Raw genomic sequence first — 16,794 nt, forward strand, 5'->3', positions numbered from 1 at the left:
TGTCATTCTGCCTCCTATGGTGGCTGGGGATTCCCTGGGACCATGCGTGTCTGCACTGTGATCACTGTAGTTGGCAGGATGGAGGCAGTGTATAAAAATGTTTAGGAGCTTAGACTCTGGAGTCAGACTGCAACAGGCCTAGTTCAAATTCCAGCTCTGACAATTACTCCCGGTGAGATCTTAGGAAAATCAGTTTCTTCTCTGAACCTCAGTTTTTGTTTTTTTGTTTTGTTTTGTTTGAGACAGAGTCTTGCTCTGTTGCCCAGGCTTGAGTGCAGTGGCGCCATCTCGGCTCACTGCAACCTCTGCCAGGTTCAAGCGATTCTTCTGCCCTCAGCCTCCCCAGTAGCTGGGATCACAGGCATGTATCACCATGCCCAGCTAATTTTTTCATATTTTTAGTAGAGACGGGGTTTCACCATGTTGGCCAGGCTGGTCTCGAACTCCTGGCCTCAAAGGATCCACCCGCCTCAACCTCTCAAAGTGCTGGGATTACAGGCATGAGGCACTGCGCCAGACCAAACCTCAGTTTTTGTATCTGTCAAATGAGAATAATAACAGTAAATATCCGATAGAGTTTACTATGAAGAGTCAATCTGATGATGTAGGTAAAGCACTTAAAACTGGTCTGGGGCCTCGCACAGTGGCTCATGCCTGTAATCCCAGTACTTTGGGAGTCCAAGGCAGGAGGATCCCTTGAGCCCAGGAGTTTAAGTCCAGCCTGAGCAACATAGTGAGACCATCTCTACAAAATAATAATAATAATAAATAAATAAATTAATTAATTAATTAGTGAGGAATGGTGTTGTGCACCTGTAGTCCCAGCGACTTGGGAGGCTGACGTGGGAGGATCCTTTGACCCGAGGAGGTCAAGGCTGCAGTAAGCCATGATCCTGCAACTGTGCTCTAGCCTGGGCAAGAGAGCAAGACCCTATCTCAAAAAAAAAAAAAAAAAAAAAAAAAAAGCAAACATATTATGAGACTGATTTTTTAAATACCTTTCTCTAGGCCAGGTGCAGTAGCTCATGCCTGTAATCTCAGCATTATGTGAGGCCGAGACAGGAGGATCACTTGAAGTCAGGAGTTCGAGACCAGCCTGGCCAACATGGTGAAACCCCGTCCCTACCAAAAATACAAAAACTAGCCGGGCATGGTGGCAGGTGGCTGTAATCCCAGCTACTCGGGAGGCTGAGGCAGGAGGATGGCTTGAACCCCGGGAGGTGGAGGTTGCAGACAGCCGAGATCGCGCAACTGCACTCCAGCCTGGGTGACAGAGCAAGACTCTGTCTCAAAAATGAATGAATGAATGAATGAATAAATAAATAAATAAATAAATAAATAAATAAATAAATACCTTTTTCTACATGTCAGTCCATTTTCCCAAAACCAGGGCCAATGTGACCAGACCCCATCCCCATCTACAAAATCAGTCCTACTTAATCATAGTGTAGCTTGAAGGTTGGGCTCTCACCACAGCAGGGTTCGAGTTCCAGCAATGCCCGTACCTACTGAGGGACCTGAAATAAACGACTTCACCTCTTTGGCCCTCAGAGGTTAACCTGGCATAGTAATCGCCTCCCTCACGGGGTTATTTAGGTTTCAACGAGTTGATGCACAAGCGTGGCACATGGAAAGGGCTCGATAAACACGAGGTGCTATTACTCCCGCCACAGTGCCAGTCCTCCCTTTTTTACTTTATTTTTTATTTTTATTTTTTGAGATGGAGCCTTGCTCTGCCGCCCAGGCTGGAGCGTAGTGGCACCATCTTGGCTCACTGTAACTTCTGCCTCTCGGGTACAAGCAATTCACCTGCCTGGGCCTCCCGAGTGGCTGGGGTTACAAGCATCCCCCACCACGCCCGGCTAATTTTTGTATTTTTAGTAGAGACGGGGTTTCACCATATTGGTCAGGCTGGTCTCGATCCTGACGTCAGGTGATCTGCCCGCCTCAGCCTCCCAAAGTGCTGGGATTGCAGGCGTGAGCCACCGCGCCCGGCCCCTTCCTCCATTTTAGCGGTTTCGCTCCCTATCGGGGCCAGGGACGCCTCAGGCTGTCTCGGTCAGGACCTACAGCTCCGGTTGTTGTCCCAGGCTCTTCCGCGAGGTGCTCTCCTGTCTCCTGACCACCCCCATTCCTCCCCGCTACAGCTCCTCAGCGAGCGGCTGCTAAGGACGCGCACGACAACACTGCGCGCAGCTGGAAGAGAAAGGGACCTAACTCGCACCGCAGCCTGAAACTGCTCCGCTAAGCTCCCGCCCCGCTGCCCTCTGATCAATCTAAAGCGAAGACGAGCCTTAGGGCCAATCAGAAGCGAGAACGGTGGAGTCATGCCCGCCTCCTTGAGGCGCCCTGGCGTCTCATTGGCTGTGCTTGAGAACGAAGCCCAGACTAAGCCACTTAGAAAGGAGCGGAGCCAGCCAATCAACGGTGCAACCGCCGCGGGGGCCGGGTCAGAAGCCCCGCAGACAAGCACCTCGGGAGATTGGCGAGGGGCGAGCTCGCAGCTAGTCAGCCCCGAAGCCCTGCCCGGGGGAAACCCTGCTGGAGGGAGTCTAACCCCAGGGCCAGTTAATGTTGGGGCAGCGCAATCGGCCGTTCCCTCTGCGGTATGGTGGGGGGCGGGAGTGCTGACACGTCCGCGCTCAGTTACTCCTGGCTGAGCATACAGTCGAGGTGGCAGTGGGAATTGGAAGTGCAAGCGTCACGCTGCCAATCACGGGGCAAGGCACTGCCCCCCCACCCTTGTGTCTTCCCTGTCCCTTTACACTTCCAGGCTTCCAGGCGAGGCAGAGTAAGTCGTGCCAGCAATCGTGGTGGAGTGGACAAGAGAGAAAAGGGAACTGTCCACAGGCACCGAAGCCTGGCTGGCCCTTTTTTTTTTTTTTTTTTTTTTTTGAGACGCAGTGTCTCGTTCTGTCTCCCAGGCTGGAGTGCAGTGGCGCGATTTAGGCTCCCTGCAATCTCCGCCTCCCGGGGTTCAAGCGATTCTCCTGCCTCAGCCTGCCGAGTAGCTGGAATTACAGGCGTCCGCCACCACGCTCAGCTAATTTTTGTATTTTTAGTAGAGATGGGGTTTCACCATGTTGGTCATGCTGGTCTCGAACTCCTGACCCCAGGTGATCCGCCCGCCTCGGCCTCCCAAAGTGCTGGGTTTTCAGGCGTGAGCCACCGCGCCCTGCCTGGCTGGCTCTTTTATTTTATTTTTATTTATTTATTAGAGACAGGGTCTCACTGTGTCGCCCAGGCTGCAGTGCAGTGGTGTGATCATAGCTCACTGCAGCCTCGACCTCCTGGGCTCAAGCGATCCTACTACCACCTGGACCTCTCAAAGCCCTGGAATTATGGGCATGAGCCACCATGCCTGGCCTTGGTTTGCTCTTACGGATCTCCCAGCCAATCAAGTGTGGCAGCAGCCTACACACCCCCTACACACTTCGCAGATGGTAAAGGGTTGAGAGAAAGGTGACAGGGTTTGCAAATGGGAGCTACTTAGGGTGGCAAAATAGAAGCAAGAAAGGCAGGTCAGGCACGGTGTCTCACGGCTGTAGTCCCAGAATTTTGGGAGGCCCAGGTGGAAAGATTGCTTGAGCCCAGGAATTCGAGGCTGCAGTGAGCTATGATTGCATCATTGCACTCCGGCACGGGCAACAGAGGAAGACCCTGTTCATAAAATAAAAATGAAATAATAATTAAAAAAAAAAAGACAGTGGTACTCCTGAGCACTTGCTGAGGGAGCCTCCAGGGCTGTTCAGGTGAAGGAGAATCAGGGTCCAGTCTCTTCATGGAGAGAGTGGGAAAAGGCAGACTCCACAGCAGATCAACGCTGGGGCCCGGCTGGAAATCAATGAAATCTCAGCCTAAGAGGCCTGAAGCCTATGGACCAACGAGACTCAAGGCTCTGCCCCTTCACAGCCAATCAGCTGCGGGTCCGAGGCAGACGCGCGGGAGTGGCGCTGTCCTAGGTGCCTCCCAGGCTGCCCAGCGTGCTCAGCTGGCCTGAGCGGGAAAATGCGGCCGTGCTGCAGCCAATCAGCGTCCGCCTCAGGAACCGGGGTGACCACGTGCGGGAGCCTTGCGTCCCTGGCCTCGCTCCATTCCCCACTTTTAACGGTCACTCAGCCTTAAGCCGTCCTGAGCTCCTGAGCGTATGTGAGGCTGAAAGGGAAGGAGGAACAGGGTCTGGGCCGGTGAGTGCCATAGATTTTCTTACTTTACTTTCTTGGGCTTGGGCCCGGCCCAGGCAAATCTGGGGTATGGGGGCTTGACTGGACCTCGTTGATGATTGGGAAGTGCAGGTTGAGGGCTTTAGCTCTTGGGGCTTTCGTCTGCCTTTGAGAGGCTGGAAATGCAGCCTCCTGGCCACCTTTAGGCCTAGGTTTGGCAGAGGCTAAGCCAGCTTGCCCTCTGAGTTGGTCCACGGCCCCCGAGGCCAGCCTGAGTGGGAAGGGTGTTGTGGGGAAGTTGGAGGCCCTTAACTCTGCATGGGGTCATTGGCCATGAGGTATGGCCTCCGGACAATGAGAGGTTATCAGGGGTCTCTGGACTGAGCCAGGATCTGGTGACTGAAAGGAGAGGCCTGTGGATCTCCAAAGGTTATGTAGGGGCTGGGCGCGGTGGCTCACGCCTGTAATCCCAGCACTTTGGGAGGCTGAGGCAGGTGGATCATTTGAGGTCAGGAGTTTGAGACCAGCCTGGCCAACATGGAGAAACCCTGTCTCTACGGGGTTTCTAAAAAAAATTACCTGGGCGTGGTGGCACACATCTGTAATCCCAGCTACTCAGAAAGCTGAGGCAGGAGAATCGCTTGAACCCAGGAGGTGAAGGTTGCAGTGAGCTGAGATCACGCCATTGCACTCCAGCTTGGGCGACAGAATGAGACCCTGTCTCAAGAAAAAAATGAAAAAAAAAAAAAAAGTTATGTAGGAAGTCACTGGCCAAGAGATGAAACTACTGTGCACTTGAAGGTTTTCTAGGGTCTTTGGAGCCAGCCTGGGCTGGGAGTGAATGTTCTGGACTCCAGGTTGAGATGTTCTTGGCAAATTTCCCAGTATGGGGTCCAGGTTGGATGATGTGGCCAAGAGGTTAGGCCAGTAATCCTCTGGAGATTCCAGGGAGAAGGGTTCTGAATCCCAGCCGAGCTGTTTGCGCTGGATGAAGTATTGCCGTGTCAGTGGCTCTATACAGAACTGGGATTGGATGGCCGGGCATGGTGGCTCACACCTGTAATCCCAGCACTTTGGGAGGCTGAGGTGGGCGGATCATCAGGTCAGGAGTTTGAGACCAGCCTGACCAACATGGTGAAACCCTGTCTCTACTAAAAATACAAAAATTAGCTGGGTGTGGTGGCACACATCTGTAATCCCAGCTACTCAGAAAGCTGAGGCAGGAGAATCGCTTGAACCCACAAGGCGGAGGCTGCAGTGAGCGGAGATCACACCATTGCACTCCAGCCTGGGCAACAAAGCAACGCTCCATCTCAAAAAAAAAAATTAATTAATTAAAAAAAAAAAAAAAGCAGGGCCAGGCATGGGGGCTCACATCTATAATCCCAGCACTTTGGGAGGCCGAGGCAGGCGGATTACCTGAGGTCAGGAGTTTGAGACCAGCATGGCCAACATGGAGAAACCCCATCTCTACTAAAAATACAAAATTAGCCAGGCGTGGTGGCACATGCCTGTAATCCCAGCTACTGGGAGGCAGAGGTTGCAGTAAGCAGAGATCGTGCCATTGCACTCCAGCCTGGGCAACAAGAGCGAAACTCCGTCTCAATAAAAAAAAAAAAAAAAAAAAAACTGGGATTGGGTCGTGTCTGGAGCTTTTCAGTCTCCTTGTCCCACTCTTTCCCATGCCTGTTCTGATCATTCCTAGAAGATGAAGATATCAGGCTGTAGGTGCAAGGCAGGTGCATGGGGAGGATGAACGTCGTAGTGGAGCACAGGAAGAGGTGTGTGAGATATTCTCCTCTTTAGGAAATCACCCAGGTTTTGGCAGGGCGTGGTGGCTCATGCCTGTAATCCTAGAACTTTGGGAGGCCGAGGCAGGTGGATCACCTGAGGTCAGGAGTTCAAGACCAGCCTGGCCAACATGGTGAAACCCCATCTCTACTAAAAATGCAAAACATTAGCCAGGCATGGTGGATGCCTGTAATCCCAGCTACTTAGGAGCCTAAGGCAGGAGAATCACTTGAACTCAGGAGCCAGAGGTTGCAGTGAGCCGAGATCGTGCCACTGCACTCCAGCCTGGGCGACAAGGGCAAAACTCTGTCTCAAAAATAAATAAGTAAATAACATAAAAGGAAATCACCTAGGTTGTCTTTACTGATGATCTTTTTATACTCATGGAGCAGGGTGTTAATACCTAGTTTCATTCAGCTGTTCAGTGGTATTTATGCTTTTGGAGTGCCTTCAGTACACCCAGAGTTCTTTAACCAGGGGTGAGGGTGCAAGGAGTGGTTTATGCGTGGACTTCAAGGAAGTCTAACCCCGAAACCAGTTAATATTGGGGCAGTTCAATTGGCCATTCCCTCTATGGTGTGGTGGGGGCCCGGGGTGCTGGCACGTGAAGTATGCAGTTAATCCCAGCTCAGCAGACAGCCACCAAGCATTATGGCACATGCCTGTAATCCCAGCTACTCAGGAGGCTGAGATGGGGGGATGACTTGAGCCCAGGATGTCGAGACTGAAGTGAGCCATGATTGTGCCACTGCACTCCAGGCTGGGTAACAGAGCAAGACTATCTCTAAAAAAAAAAAAAAGAACAATTAATGGTATGCATGTATATTACAAGGAGGGGAGGGCAAAGAATAAGCAAGAGGATAGTTAACCTGTCCAGCCATGAGACTCAGAGTAATCTGTCAATCTCTTGTCATGCATTCATATGCCAAGTGGTATAAGTGTCTACCATTTTCTTTTCTTTTTTTTTTTTTTTTTTTTTTTTGAGATGGAGTTTTGCTCTGTTACCAGGCTGGAGTGCAGTGGTGTAATAATCTCGGCTCACTGCAACCTCCGCCTCCCGGGTTTAAGCAATTCTCCTGCCTCAGTCTCCCAAGTAGCTGGGATTGCAGGCACGTGCCACCACGCCCAGCTAATTTTTGTATTTTTAGTAGAGACGGCGTTTCACCATGTTTGCCAGGATGGTCTCGATCTCTTCACCTTGTGATCCGCCCACCTCGGCCTCCGAAAGTGCTGGGATTACAGGCGTGAGCCACCGCGCCCGGCCTGTGTCTACCATTTTCTAATGTGAACAGTTGGTCTCAGGTCAGGCTGGGTGGCTCACACTTGTAATCCCTGCACTCTGGGAGGCCGAGGCGGGTGGATCACTTGAGGTCAGAAGTTTGAGACCAGCCTGGCCAACATGGTAAAACCTCATCTCTACTAAAAATACAAAAATTAGCCGGGCGTCATGGTGCATGCCTGTAGTCCCAGCTACTCAGGAGGCTGAGGCAGGAGAATCGCTTGAACCTGGGAGGCAGAGGTTGCACTGAGCCAAGATGGTGCCGCTGCACTCCAGTCTGGGTGACAGGAGACTCTGTCTCAATAAAGAGAAGAGTTGGTCCCCTGGGTGACATTCTGAACCTGATGGTGACTCCCTAAGAGATTTAGAACCATTGGAATAAAGTGGGTTCCTATATTATTTATGGGGCCTGGGAAAGATGACAGAGACTCCCTCGTTTCTTCCCACGCCTGGTGTTGGCCCATACTTCAAGGTGTCTCACATTCTAGCCTGTACATCCAAGCTCAGTCTACAAATCCCTTACACAAAATCAGGGTCTAGCATGTGTGTACATCAGTCAGAGTCCACTCTCATGAATACAGGCCTGGGGTTGAGTCCTGTGTAGGGGGCCTCAGAATCATTTGGTCCAGGAAATCCAGGGTGCTGAGTTCTCAGAGCATGGTCCAGAAGTGAGGTGGGAGCTCACAGTTCCAGGTAGGCACTTTCTAGATGCCTTTTGACTCAGCCTATGTGAAGGGATACAGCCAGAGGAGGTCCAAGTGAGACCCTTTGCCCAGGTTTAAGTCAACACTAGTGTTCTGTACTGGTCTTGAAACAGCCCCTGTGAGGAAATTGAGGGTCTTGGAAGACTTAGCTCCATATGAGTGCTGAAGAGAAGGGCCATTCACTGTGAATGGATGCAGTGAAACCTGTTTTTCTTTTTCTTTTTTTTTTTTTTTTTCCGAGACAGAGTCTCCCTCTGTCGCCCAGGCTGGAGTGCAGTGGCGCAATCTCGGCTCACTGCAAACTCCACCTCCCGGGTTCACGCCATTCTCCTGCCTCAGCCTCTCCGAGTAGCTGGGACTACAGGCGCCCGCCACCACGCCCGGCTAATTTTTTTGTATTTTTAGTAGAGACGGGGTTTCACCGTGGTCTCGATCTCCTGACCTCGTGATCCGCCCGCCTCGGCCTCCCAAAGTGCTGGGATTACAAGCGTGAGCCACCGCGCCCGGCCTCGAAACTTGTTTTTCGACTTCTAGTCTAATTCTTTTTCCAGTTAATCCACAAAGGGTGTGTTATGAAGGGGTCTCCATGACCTAGATTCAGCTCACCTGGGTATGACTATAGCTGGTTCTTGGATCATATAGAGCACAAATTTAAGGGAAAAAGGGAACTAATTCACTCCTTGTGGTGTCTCTTTTCTGGAAGTCTTGGATGTACTTAACCAGAAAGATGGAATATCTTTTCTTCTTTTTTTTTTTTTTTTTTTTTTTTGAGACAGAGTTTTGCTCTTGTTGCTCAGGCTAGAGTGCAATGGCGCGGGTTGAAGCGATTCTCCTGCCTCAGCCTCTCGAGTAGCTGGGATTACAGGCATGCACCACCACACCCAGCTAATTTTTTAAATTTTTTGTAGAGACAGGGTTTCTCCATGTTGGTCACGCTGGTCTTGAACTCCCGACCTCAGGTGATCCACTTGCCTCCACCTCCCACAGTGCTGGGATTACAGGTGTGAGCCACTGCACCTGGCGAAAGAGTGAACATACTTAAAGTTCATGTAAGATTTGGATAATCACTCTTAATCTATATAAAATGCTGTGGGGAATTTAACCACCTTCATTTGTGGAAAGAGATGGGTTCACGGGAAGAGTGGCGAGTTCACAGAATTTTTCTAAATTGAATCTTGTTCAACTTGGCTTGGGAAGAGGGCTTGATATTTAAAATAAGTGAAATAGAGGGAGAACTTTTTCACAAAACAAATGATCATCCCTCTCATTGGTCTATTCTGATGGTTTAATTATAATATTTAAGGAGAATTGGTATTTGTGTTGCTGTGTTGACATTGTTACATCAAGCTGGGTTGAGCCTCAAGAAGTTCATGATACAAGGATTTCTGGGAAGCTCTGACTTTGCAGCCAGGGTGTGCCCCGAGCCCCTTGCACATTTTCCCCTTAGTGTCCCATTGGTCAAGCCTATCAGTAAGAATAAGAACTACCAGATTTCAGGCCAGGCGTGGTGCCTTACACCTGTATCATAGCATTTTGGGATGCGAAGGCGGGAGGATCATGAGGTCAGGAGTTCGAGACCAGCCTGGCCAACATGGTGAAACACCATCTCTAATAAAAATACAAAAAATTAGTCAGGCATGGTGGCAGTTGCCTGTAATCCCAGCTACTTGGGAGGCTGAGGCAGGAGAATTGCTTGAACTGGGAGGCGGAGGTTGCAGTGAGCCGAGACTGCGCCATTGTACTCCAGCCTGGGCAACAAGAGTGAAACTCTGTCTCAAAAAAAAAAAAAAAAAAAGAAAGAAAGTAATGTAAGTATTAAAAAGGACTGAGAGGCTGATATCATATCACCTTCTCTCACATACTCCCCTTCCAATCATGCCCTACCTAATCTCTCTACCCGCTCTACCCTCTGGCAGGACACAGGCTTGTGTCTGCATAACCTGTTGTTTCCTTGCTCTTTCCAGACAGACAACTGCAGATGATTCCTACCGAGTCAGCCTAGGAAGAGGAAGGGGCGCAAGGCTTTTGAATCTAGGGAGGGGGAGTACTTTTAAGAACAGCAACAGACCAGGCATGGTGGCTCACGCCTGTAATCCCAGCAGTGGATCACCTGAGGTTAGGAGTTCGAGACCAGCCTGGCCAACATGGTGAAACCCCATCTCTACTAAAAATACAAAAAATTAGCCGGGTGTGATGGTGCACGCCCGTAACCCCAGCTACTTGGGAGGCTGAGACACAAGAGTCGCTTGAACCCAGAGGCAGAGGTTGCAGTGAGCCGAGATGGCACCACTGCACTCCAGCTTGGGTGACAGAACAAGACTCTGTCTCAAAATAAAAACAAAACAGCACCAGCAGTGTCCCTACTCTTCCAAGTCAAAGTGCTGTCTGCTTCTGCCATCTGTGCTCAGTGCAGGATGGCTTGGGTTGCACTGTCAAGAATGCAGGAAGAGGCTAGAGAAGCGCTCAGGGTGTCATCAGCATAAGGGTTACAGTGTAAAGGGCCCTGGAGATAACTCTAGGAGGCGGTCTCTAAGGGGATATCCTTAGGTGGGGTTCCCCATTCTTGGGGGCTTTTGTTCACTGAAAGGGGAGTTCCCTTGCCCCTCCTCCCTTTTAGGTTCCCCGAAAGCCCACCGATGCTCCCTGTCAACTATATTTGGCTTACACAGAATGCTGCCCTTTGAGCAGTCTCCAACTCTCTCAATCATCAATGAGCAAACCAGTGGGGGAGCTGAGTCACAAGCAGATGATGTGGGGCTGGAAAGCGAGGGGGCCACACTCAGATAGGTGACCACGTAATCGTCCAGACCCCTGTACCCTTCCTCATCCCTGGGGCTAGTCCCTCAGGGCTTTCCACACTCCTTCCTTGTCTTGAGGGATTCTGTATTTCCATGTTGGAGGAAGGGTGTTTCCCTCTGTGTACATACATATCAGAGGGACTGATGCTTTATGTGTCTTTTATATGGGTGTCTAATGCGTCCCTGGGTGTGGTGTGTGTGAGGAATTAGAAAGCTCAGAAATGGAAAATACTTAACGTTCAGAGTAGCAGATGAACACAGCTCTCACATTTGCATTTTCCCTTTCGTTCTGACTCATCTTCCCCTCTCCCCACCCTGTTGCCCCTCCACCAGCCTCACCCATTGACACACCCTGTCTGATCTAGGAAGGGTTAACATGTACCCGCAGCCATATGGAGGGAAGGCATGGTAGGCCTGGAAAGAGACAGTGGGAGGCTGGTCTGAACATTTGAGGGTCCTGGAGCCAAAGGGAGAAACAGGAGCTTAGAGACAATATTTGCGTCTAGGAGGGGACCAGGACTCTTAGATCCTTCTCCCTTAAGAGAAGCCTATGGGAGGCCAGGTGCAATCCCAGCACTTTGGGAGGCCGAGGTGGGTGGATCACCTGACATCAGGAATTCGAGACCAGCCTGGCCAACATGGCGAAACCCTGTCACTACTAAAAATACAAAAATTAGCCGGGCGTGGTGGCGGGCGCCTCTAATCCCAGCTACATGGGAGGCTGAGGCAGGAGAATCGCTTGAACCTGGGAGGCAGAGATTGCAGTGAGCTGAGATTGCACCACTGCACTCCAGTCTGGGAGACAGTGAGACTCCGTCTCAAAAAAAAAAAAAAAAAGAGAAGCCTATGGGGAAGCTGACTGTGCCTTGTCACCAGAGCAGCTTACCAGTACCTGACTTGTTTATCTTCCAATCATTTACCGTGTATCTAATATACACCAGGCACATATCATAAATGCTTTATCAGCTGGGTGCAGTGGCTCACGCCTATAATCCCAGCACTTCAGGAGGCCAAGGCAGGAGGATCATTTGAGCCCAAGAGTTCAACACCAGCCTGGGTAACATAGTGAGACCCCCGTCTCTACCAAAAATTAAAAATTAGCTAGGCATGGTGGCTCGAACCTGTAGTCCCAGCTACTCAAGAGGCTGAGGTGGGAGGATCACGTGAGCCCAGGAAGCTAAGGCTGCAGTGAGCTGTGACTGTACCACTGGGCAACAGAGCAAGGCCCCATCTCAAAATAAACATGTCATCAAAATTTGTTGGATAAATGAAAATTTTGCTATAGGATCAGGGATAAGAGAATAATAAGAAACAGAAAAAGAAAGTTGAGCCTCTCAGACCCCATCCTTTCCCCATATTAAAGAGTTCTGAAGTGTGAAAAGAGGGGAAACCTCCGGGGACCTTGACCCCTTGGGCAGGAAGTGAAAGAAACCCAAGTCCTGATTTCAGAGAAATGTCATTTGTCATCAGCCCAAGAAAAGGAGATTTTTCTCTTCGAAGACCACCACAGGTCCTTCCTGGGGTTGCCCCTTTCAGAGCTTGATGGGAGGATCTGAGTCACTCATACACCCACCCCCAGGTCATTCCCAGCCAGCAAATGAGGCTTCCCAGTACCAAGTCAGGGAGAGGGAGGAGGCCGGCTTCTGGCTCCTCCACCCTATTCTTGGGATCCAAATGTTTCAGTCCTTTTTACTTCTGCAGCTGTGTGCTCTGCCGTCATCTCTAAGAAACAACCATACCACTGAATGCTACTGTGTACTTACAAACCACACTCATATTCGTCACGTCATTTCATCTTCACCCCTACCTCCAAATGAGGTAAGCAGATATTATCCCTATTTCATGAATGAGGTTACTGAGGCCCAGAGAAGTGACTTGCCCAAGATGACTCAACTAGTAAATGGCAGAGATGAAACTCAAAGGCAGGGCTGATTATTCCAAGGTCCTTGCTGCCACAGATACACTTCTTTGACTCTAGGAGTTCACAAGCGAAGTGAGGAGACAGGAGGCTGGGGCAGAATGTGTGCATTCTGGAGGTAGAGGGGGTGGTCTCTCCTGCAGGCAGAAGGCAGAGGCAGGGTTAGAAAACCACACCCCCTCGGGGGGACTGTGGCAGACTGATACTTGGGACATCCAATGGAGGCCTGTGAGGTCAGGGGCGGGGCTAGCTCCAGGGGGGGCCCCAGGAGCCCCAACAGTAGTTCAGAGCATGCGGTGTCCTGGAAGAAGCTACAAGCGGTGAGTGATGGCCTCTCCCCAGCTGAGGCCTTCTTCCCATCACAACTCTTTCTGTCCCCTCCCTGCCAACCTAGAGCCCTCTCCCTGAGGTGTCCAAGTGTAGCCCTCCCTGCCCCAAGGGCCCTTGCTCACAGGGAAGCTGCACCTAGGACTCTGCCTGCTGGGTGCTAAGACACTGAGGTTCTGGTTCTCTTCATCTCTGGGTTCCCAGCTCTCTTCTTAAAAGCCAATGTGGTGGTTTTGATGTGTGAGAAATTCCTGCCTGGTTGGGTGCTGTCTTTCTATTCTTCACTTTTTGTCTTATGAAGAACAAATTAAACCATCTCCTTACCCGAATCTTGAGAGGAAACAGCTTCCCTGTCTCCAGTCCCCATGTCCTTTCCTCTCATCTCCTCAGGGGTCCATTCTCCAAAACGTCTCTCCATCATTGGATCAGGAGCCTCGTCTCCTGTGGCTTCTGCACCTGCTCTCCTCGTTCTCTGGATGGGAATGTCTGGTTCCTTCCCTGAGGATGTGTTCTAGAAGCTTCAGCTTCACTGTGATGACTGTCGGATGCCTTAGCGCCTGCGCTCCTGCAGCCAGGATCCCTATCATACTGCCCTCTCTGCCTTTCAGGAGCGATGGGCTTTTGGGGGAGGACCCATTAGCTTTCTAAGCTCTCCCGTGAAACTGTGTCATGCTCCATCCCTTAGTGCCAGGGTTGACTGGGTTTTGCGGTGATCCTCGTCTGGAATGAAGAAAGCCTGGCTTGCGCAGAGGTGTTTCCCTGCAGAGGGGCTTGGAGAAGCAGAAGTGGCAGTATCTGCTATCTTTTACGTCAGAGACTGCTAACTGGCAGACTTCCCGCATGTCTGTCTTGAACCCACTACTAGATATTTCTGTTAACTGACTGGCCCTTTGCTCTTTAAGTCCTGAATTTGGTCTGATTTCCATTCTCTCGCCAGCATGCCTACCTGCTATGATTCTGGATAAGCTCCGATCCTCTCTTGGGTTACTTTATTTGCTCACTCAGGACAGAGGGCTCTGATCTAGGACCAGCAACTCACACCCTCTCCCCTCACATCCACAGGCTTGAAATGAGATGAGATGTTCCTCCCTCCCCTTTCAACCATGGACCTCACACTGTGGACTTTCTCTTAGAGCCTCTGAGATTGGTACTCAAGCAAGGCACAATGTCCCTGCCCCCCATAAGACTGCCCAGCCCCTATGGCTCTGATCGGCTGGTACAGCTAGCAGCCAGGCTCCGGCCAGCACTATGTGATACTCTGATCACTGTAGGGAGCCAGGAGTTCCCCGCCCACAGTCTGGTGCTAGCAGGTGTCAGCCAGCAGCTGGGCCGCAGGGGCCAGTGGGCTCTGGGAGAAGGCATCAGCCCTTCTACCTTTGCCCAGCTCCTGAACTTTGTGTATGGGGAGAGTGTAGAGCTGCAGCTTGGGGAGCTAAGGCCCCTTCAGGAGGCGGCGAGGGCCTTGGGAGTGCAGTCCCTGGAAGAGGCATGCTGGAGGGCTCGAGGGGACAGGGCTAAAAAGCCAGATCCAGGCCTGAAGAAACATCAGGAGGAGCCAGAGAAACCCTCAAGGAATCCTGAGAGAGAACTGGGGGACCCTGGAGAGAAGCAGAACCCAGAGCAGGTTTCTAGAACTGATGGGAGAGAACAGGAGATGTTGCACAAGCACTTGCCACCAACAGGCAGCCCCGAGATGGCAGGAGCAACGCAGGAGGCTCAGCAGGAACAGACCAGGTCAAAGGAGAAACGCCTCCAAGCCCCTGTTGGCCAAAAGGGAGCAGATGGGAAGCACGGAGTGCTCATGCGGTTGAGGGAAAATCCAGGGGGCTCTGAAGAAAGTCTGCGCGAGCTCCCTGGCCCCCTTCCCCCAGCAGGCTCCCAGCAAACCAGCATCACCCCTAGGCCCTCGTGGGCTGAGGCCCCTTGGTTGGTGGGGGGCCAGCCTGCCCTGTGGAGCATCCTGCTGATGCCGCCCAGATATGGCATTCCCTTCTACCATAGCACCCCCACCACTGGAGCCTGGCAGGAGGTCTGGCGGGGCCAGAGGTGAGTGGAGGGGTCTAGTGCTCGGCCTCCAGGCTGGGAGGGCGTGGCCCAGGAGGTGCAGCCCTGCTGGGTGGAAGGGCACCGCGTCTCTACTGCACAGTTCCTGAGCTGGGGATGAGACAAGAAGCTGCTGCCACAGGGCATGCCAAAGCCCAGCCCCCGGGGGGAGGACTTGGGATACCCCCTCTTCAGGAAGGGGCCAGGCTCCCAGGTTTAGCCAAGGCTGTAACTCTTCCCCATCCCATCCCAGGATCCCACTGTCCCTAAATGCCCCCAAAGGGCTCTGGAGCCAGAACCAGTTGGCCTCCTCCAGCCCCACCCCAGGTAAGCCCCTCACTGTCCTGCATACACCTGTAACACGGTGTCTTCTCTGGGGAGAGGCTCCAGGAGTCCAGCCTGAGCAGGGCCCCTACCTCCCACTGTTCCCTCCAGGTTCCCTCCCCCAGGGCCCCGGACAGCTCAGCCCTGGGGAGATGGAAGAGTCTGATCAGGGGCACACAGGTGAGTCGGGCGGGGGCACTCGTGCCTCAGCCCCACTGTAGCCCTTGATTTCCTGCCTGAATGGTACAGTGAGTTGGCACTGGGATTCCTAGCCCTGCCCTCCTTTGCCTTCTCTGTCCCCACAGGCGCACTTGCAACCTGTGTGGGTCATGAGGACAAGGCAGGCTGCCCACCTCGCCCGCACCCTTCCCCGGCCCCTCCTGCTCGGTCTCGGCCCTATGTGTGCTCTGTCTGTGGAAAGAGGTTTTCACTCAAGCATCAGATGGAGACGCACTACCGAGTCCACACAGGTATGGGCGCCCTGCCCTGTGTGAACTGTCGGTTTTCTTCCCAACTCCGCTCCTGAGTCTCCACCTGCGTGCCCGGTTCCCGCGCAATCCCCTAGCCCCGTGGCCCGATCCACCCCTAACTTGGCCAGCTTTCGCCCCCTTCTTCCTAACTTCACTGGCCTCCCCTTCCGACCGCTCTAGGAGAGAAGCCCTTCTCCTGTAGCCTTTGTCCTCAGCGCTCCCGGGACTTCTCGGCCATGACCAAGCACCTGCGGACACACGGGGCCGCTCCGTACCGCTGCCCCCTGTGCGGGGCCGGCTGTCCCAGCCTGGCCTCCATGCAGGCGCACATGCGCGGTCACTCGCCCAGCCAACTCCCGCCCGGATGGACCATCCGCTCCACCTTCCTCTACTCCTCCTCGAGGCCGTCTCGGCCCTCGACCTCTCCCCGTTGTCCTTCTTCCTCTACCACCTGACGGGGTGTCGGTAGCGTCTTAGCCAAGAGTCCAATTAAGAACGAAAAGCGGGCCGGCTCGGCTTCTGACCTGGTACCGCTGCTACGGCGGCCTAGCAAATTCCGCCCCAGAGGCGCCCCAGGAAGGGCGCTGAGTGCCCTCTCCTGGACGATCGCGGGTCGCAGAAGCACAGGCCCGCGAGCCCTACAGGGTGAGGACACTGAAGTGTGCAGAAGCGAAGGTTAACAGTAGGGGGGATTGTCGATCTTATCACCATAATAAAGAGTTTCCTGTGCCCTCCCTTCAGGACTAGAAAGCCGAGTTTAGTCTGTGCACACCCCCGCCCACGCCCCTTGTCCTGTAGCGGCCCCTGGTGGCCCTGCGTCCGCCGTCCAGCAGGGTGGACACTTCCACCCCCGAGGCGCCCCGTCCTCCCCAGGAGGCAGCCGGCCGCGAGGACTCGGTGTCCGGGCACACCTCGCGGCATGCCCGGACCTGGGCTGGTGGGGGCTGTGCGATCGCAAGTCACTCGCCCCTTCCACT

The 16,794-nt window shown here is 52.7% G+C and overlaps 1 protein-coding gene across 7 annotated transcripts; it reads left to right on the forward strand.

The window, feature by feature from the left end:
* Positions 1-4,084: 4,084 nt before the first annotated feature.
* On the forward strand, positions 4,085-16,567 carry ZBTB32 (zinc finger and BTB domain containing 32). 7 transcript variants are annotated; one of them, XM_055240040.2, is made up of 6 exons: positions 12,680-12,973; positions 14,043-15,026; positions 15,277-15,350; positions 15,459-15,527; positions 15,653-15,817; positions 15,998-16,567. In XM_055240040.2, the coding sequence occupies exons 2-6, from the start codon at positions 14,146-14,148 to the stop codon at positions 16,270-16,272; spliced, it is 1,464 nt and encodes a 487-aa protein (XP_055096015.1). In that variant the 5' UTR covers positions 12,680-12,973; positions 14,043-14,145; the 3' UTR covers positions 16,273-16,567. The 7 variants fall into 7 exon arrangements, with proteins under 7 accessions (XP_055096014.1, XP_055096015.1, XP_055096017.1 ...); XM_063614121.1 differs by having other exon boundaries at positions 12,943-12,973; positions 13,371-15,026; XM_055240039.2 differs by lacking the exon at positions 12,680-12,973 and adding an exon at positions 4,085-4,187 and having other exon boundaries at positions 15,277-15,527.
* Positions 16,568-16,794: the final 227 nt, after the last annotated feature.

Source organism: Symphalangus syndactylus, chromosome 13 (genome assembly GCF_028878055.3).
Source record: "Symphalangus syndactylus isolate Jambi chromosome 13, NHGRI_mSymSyn1-v2.1_pri, whole genome shotgun sequence".
NCBI lineage: Eukaryota > Metazoa > Chordata > Mammalia > Primates > Hylobatidae > Symphalangus > Symphalangus syndactylus.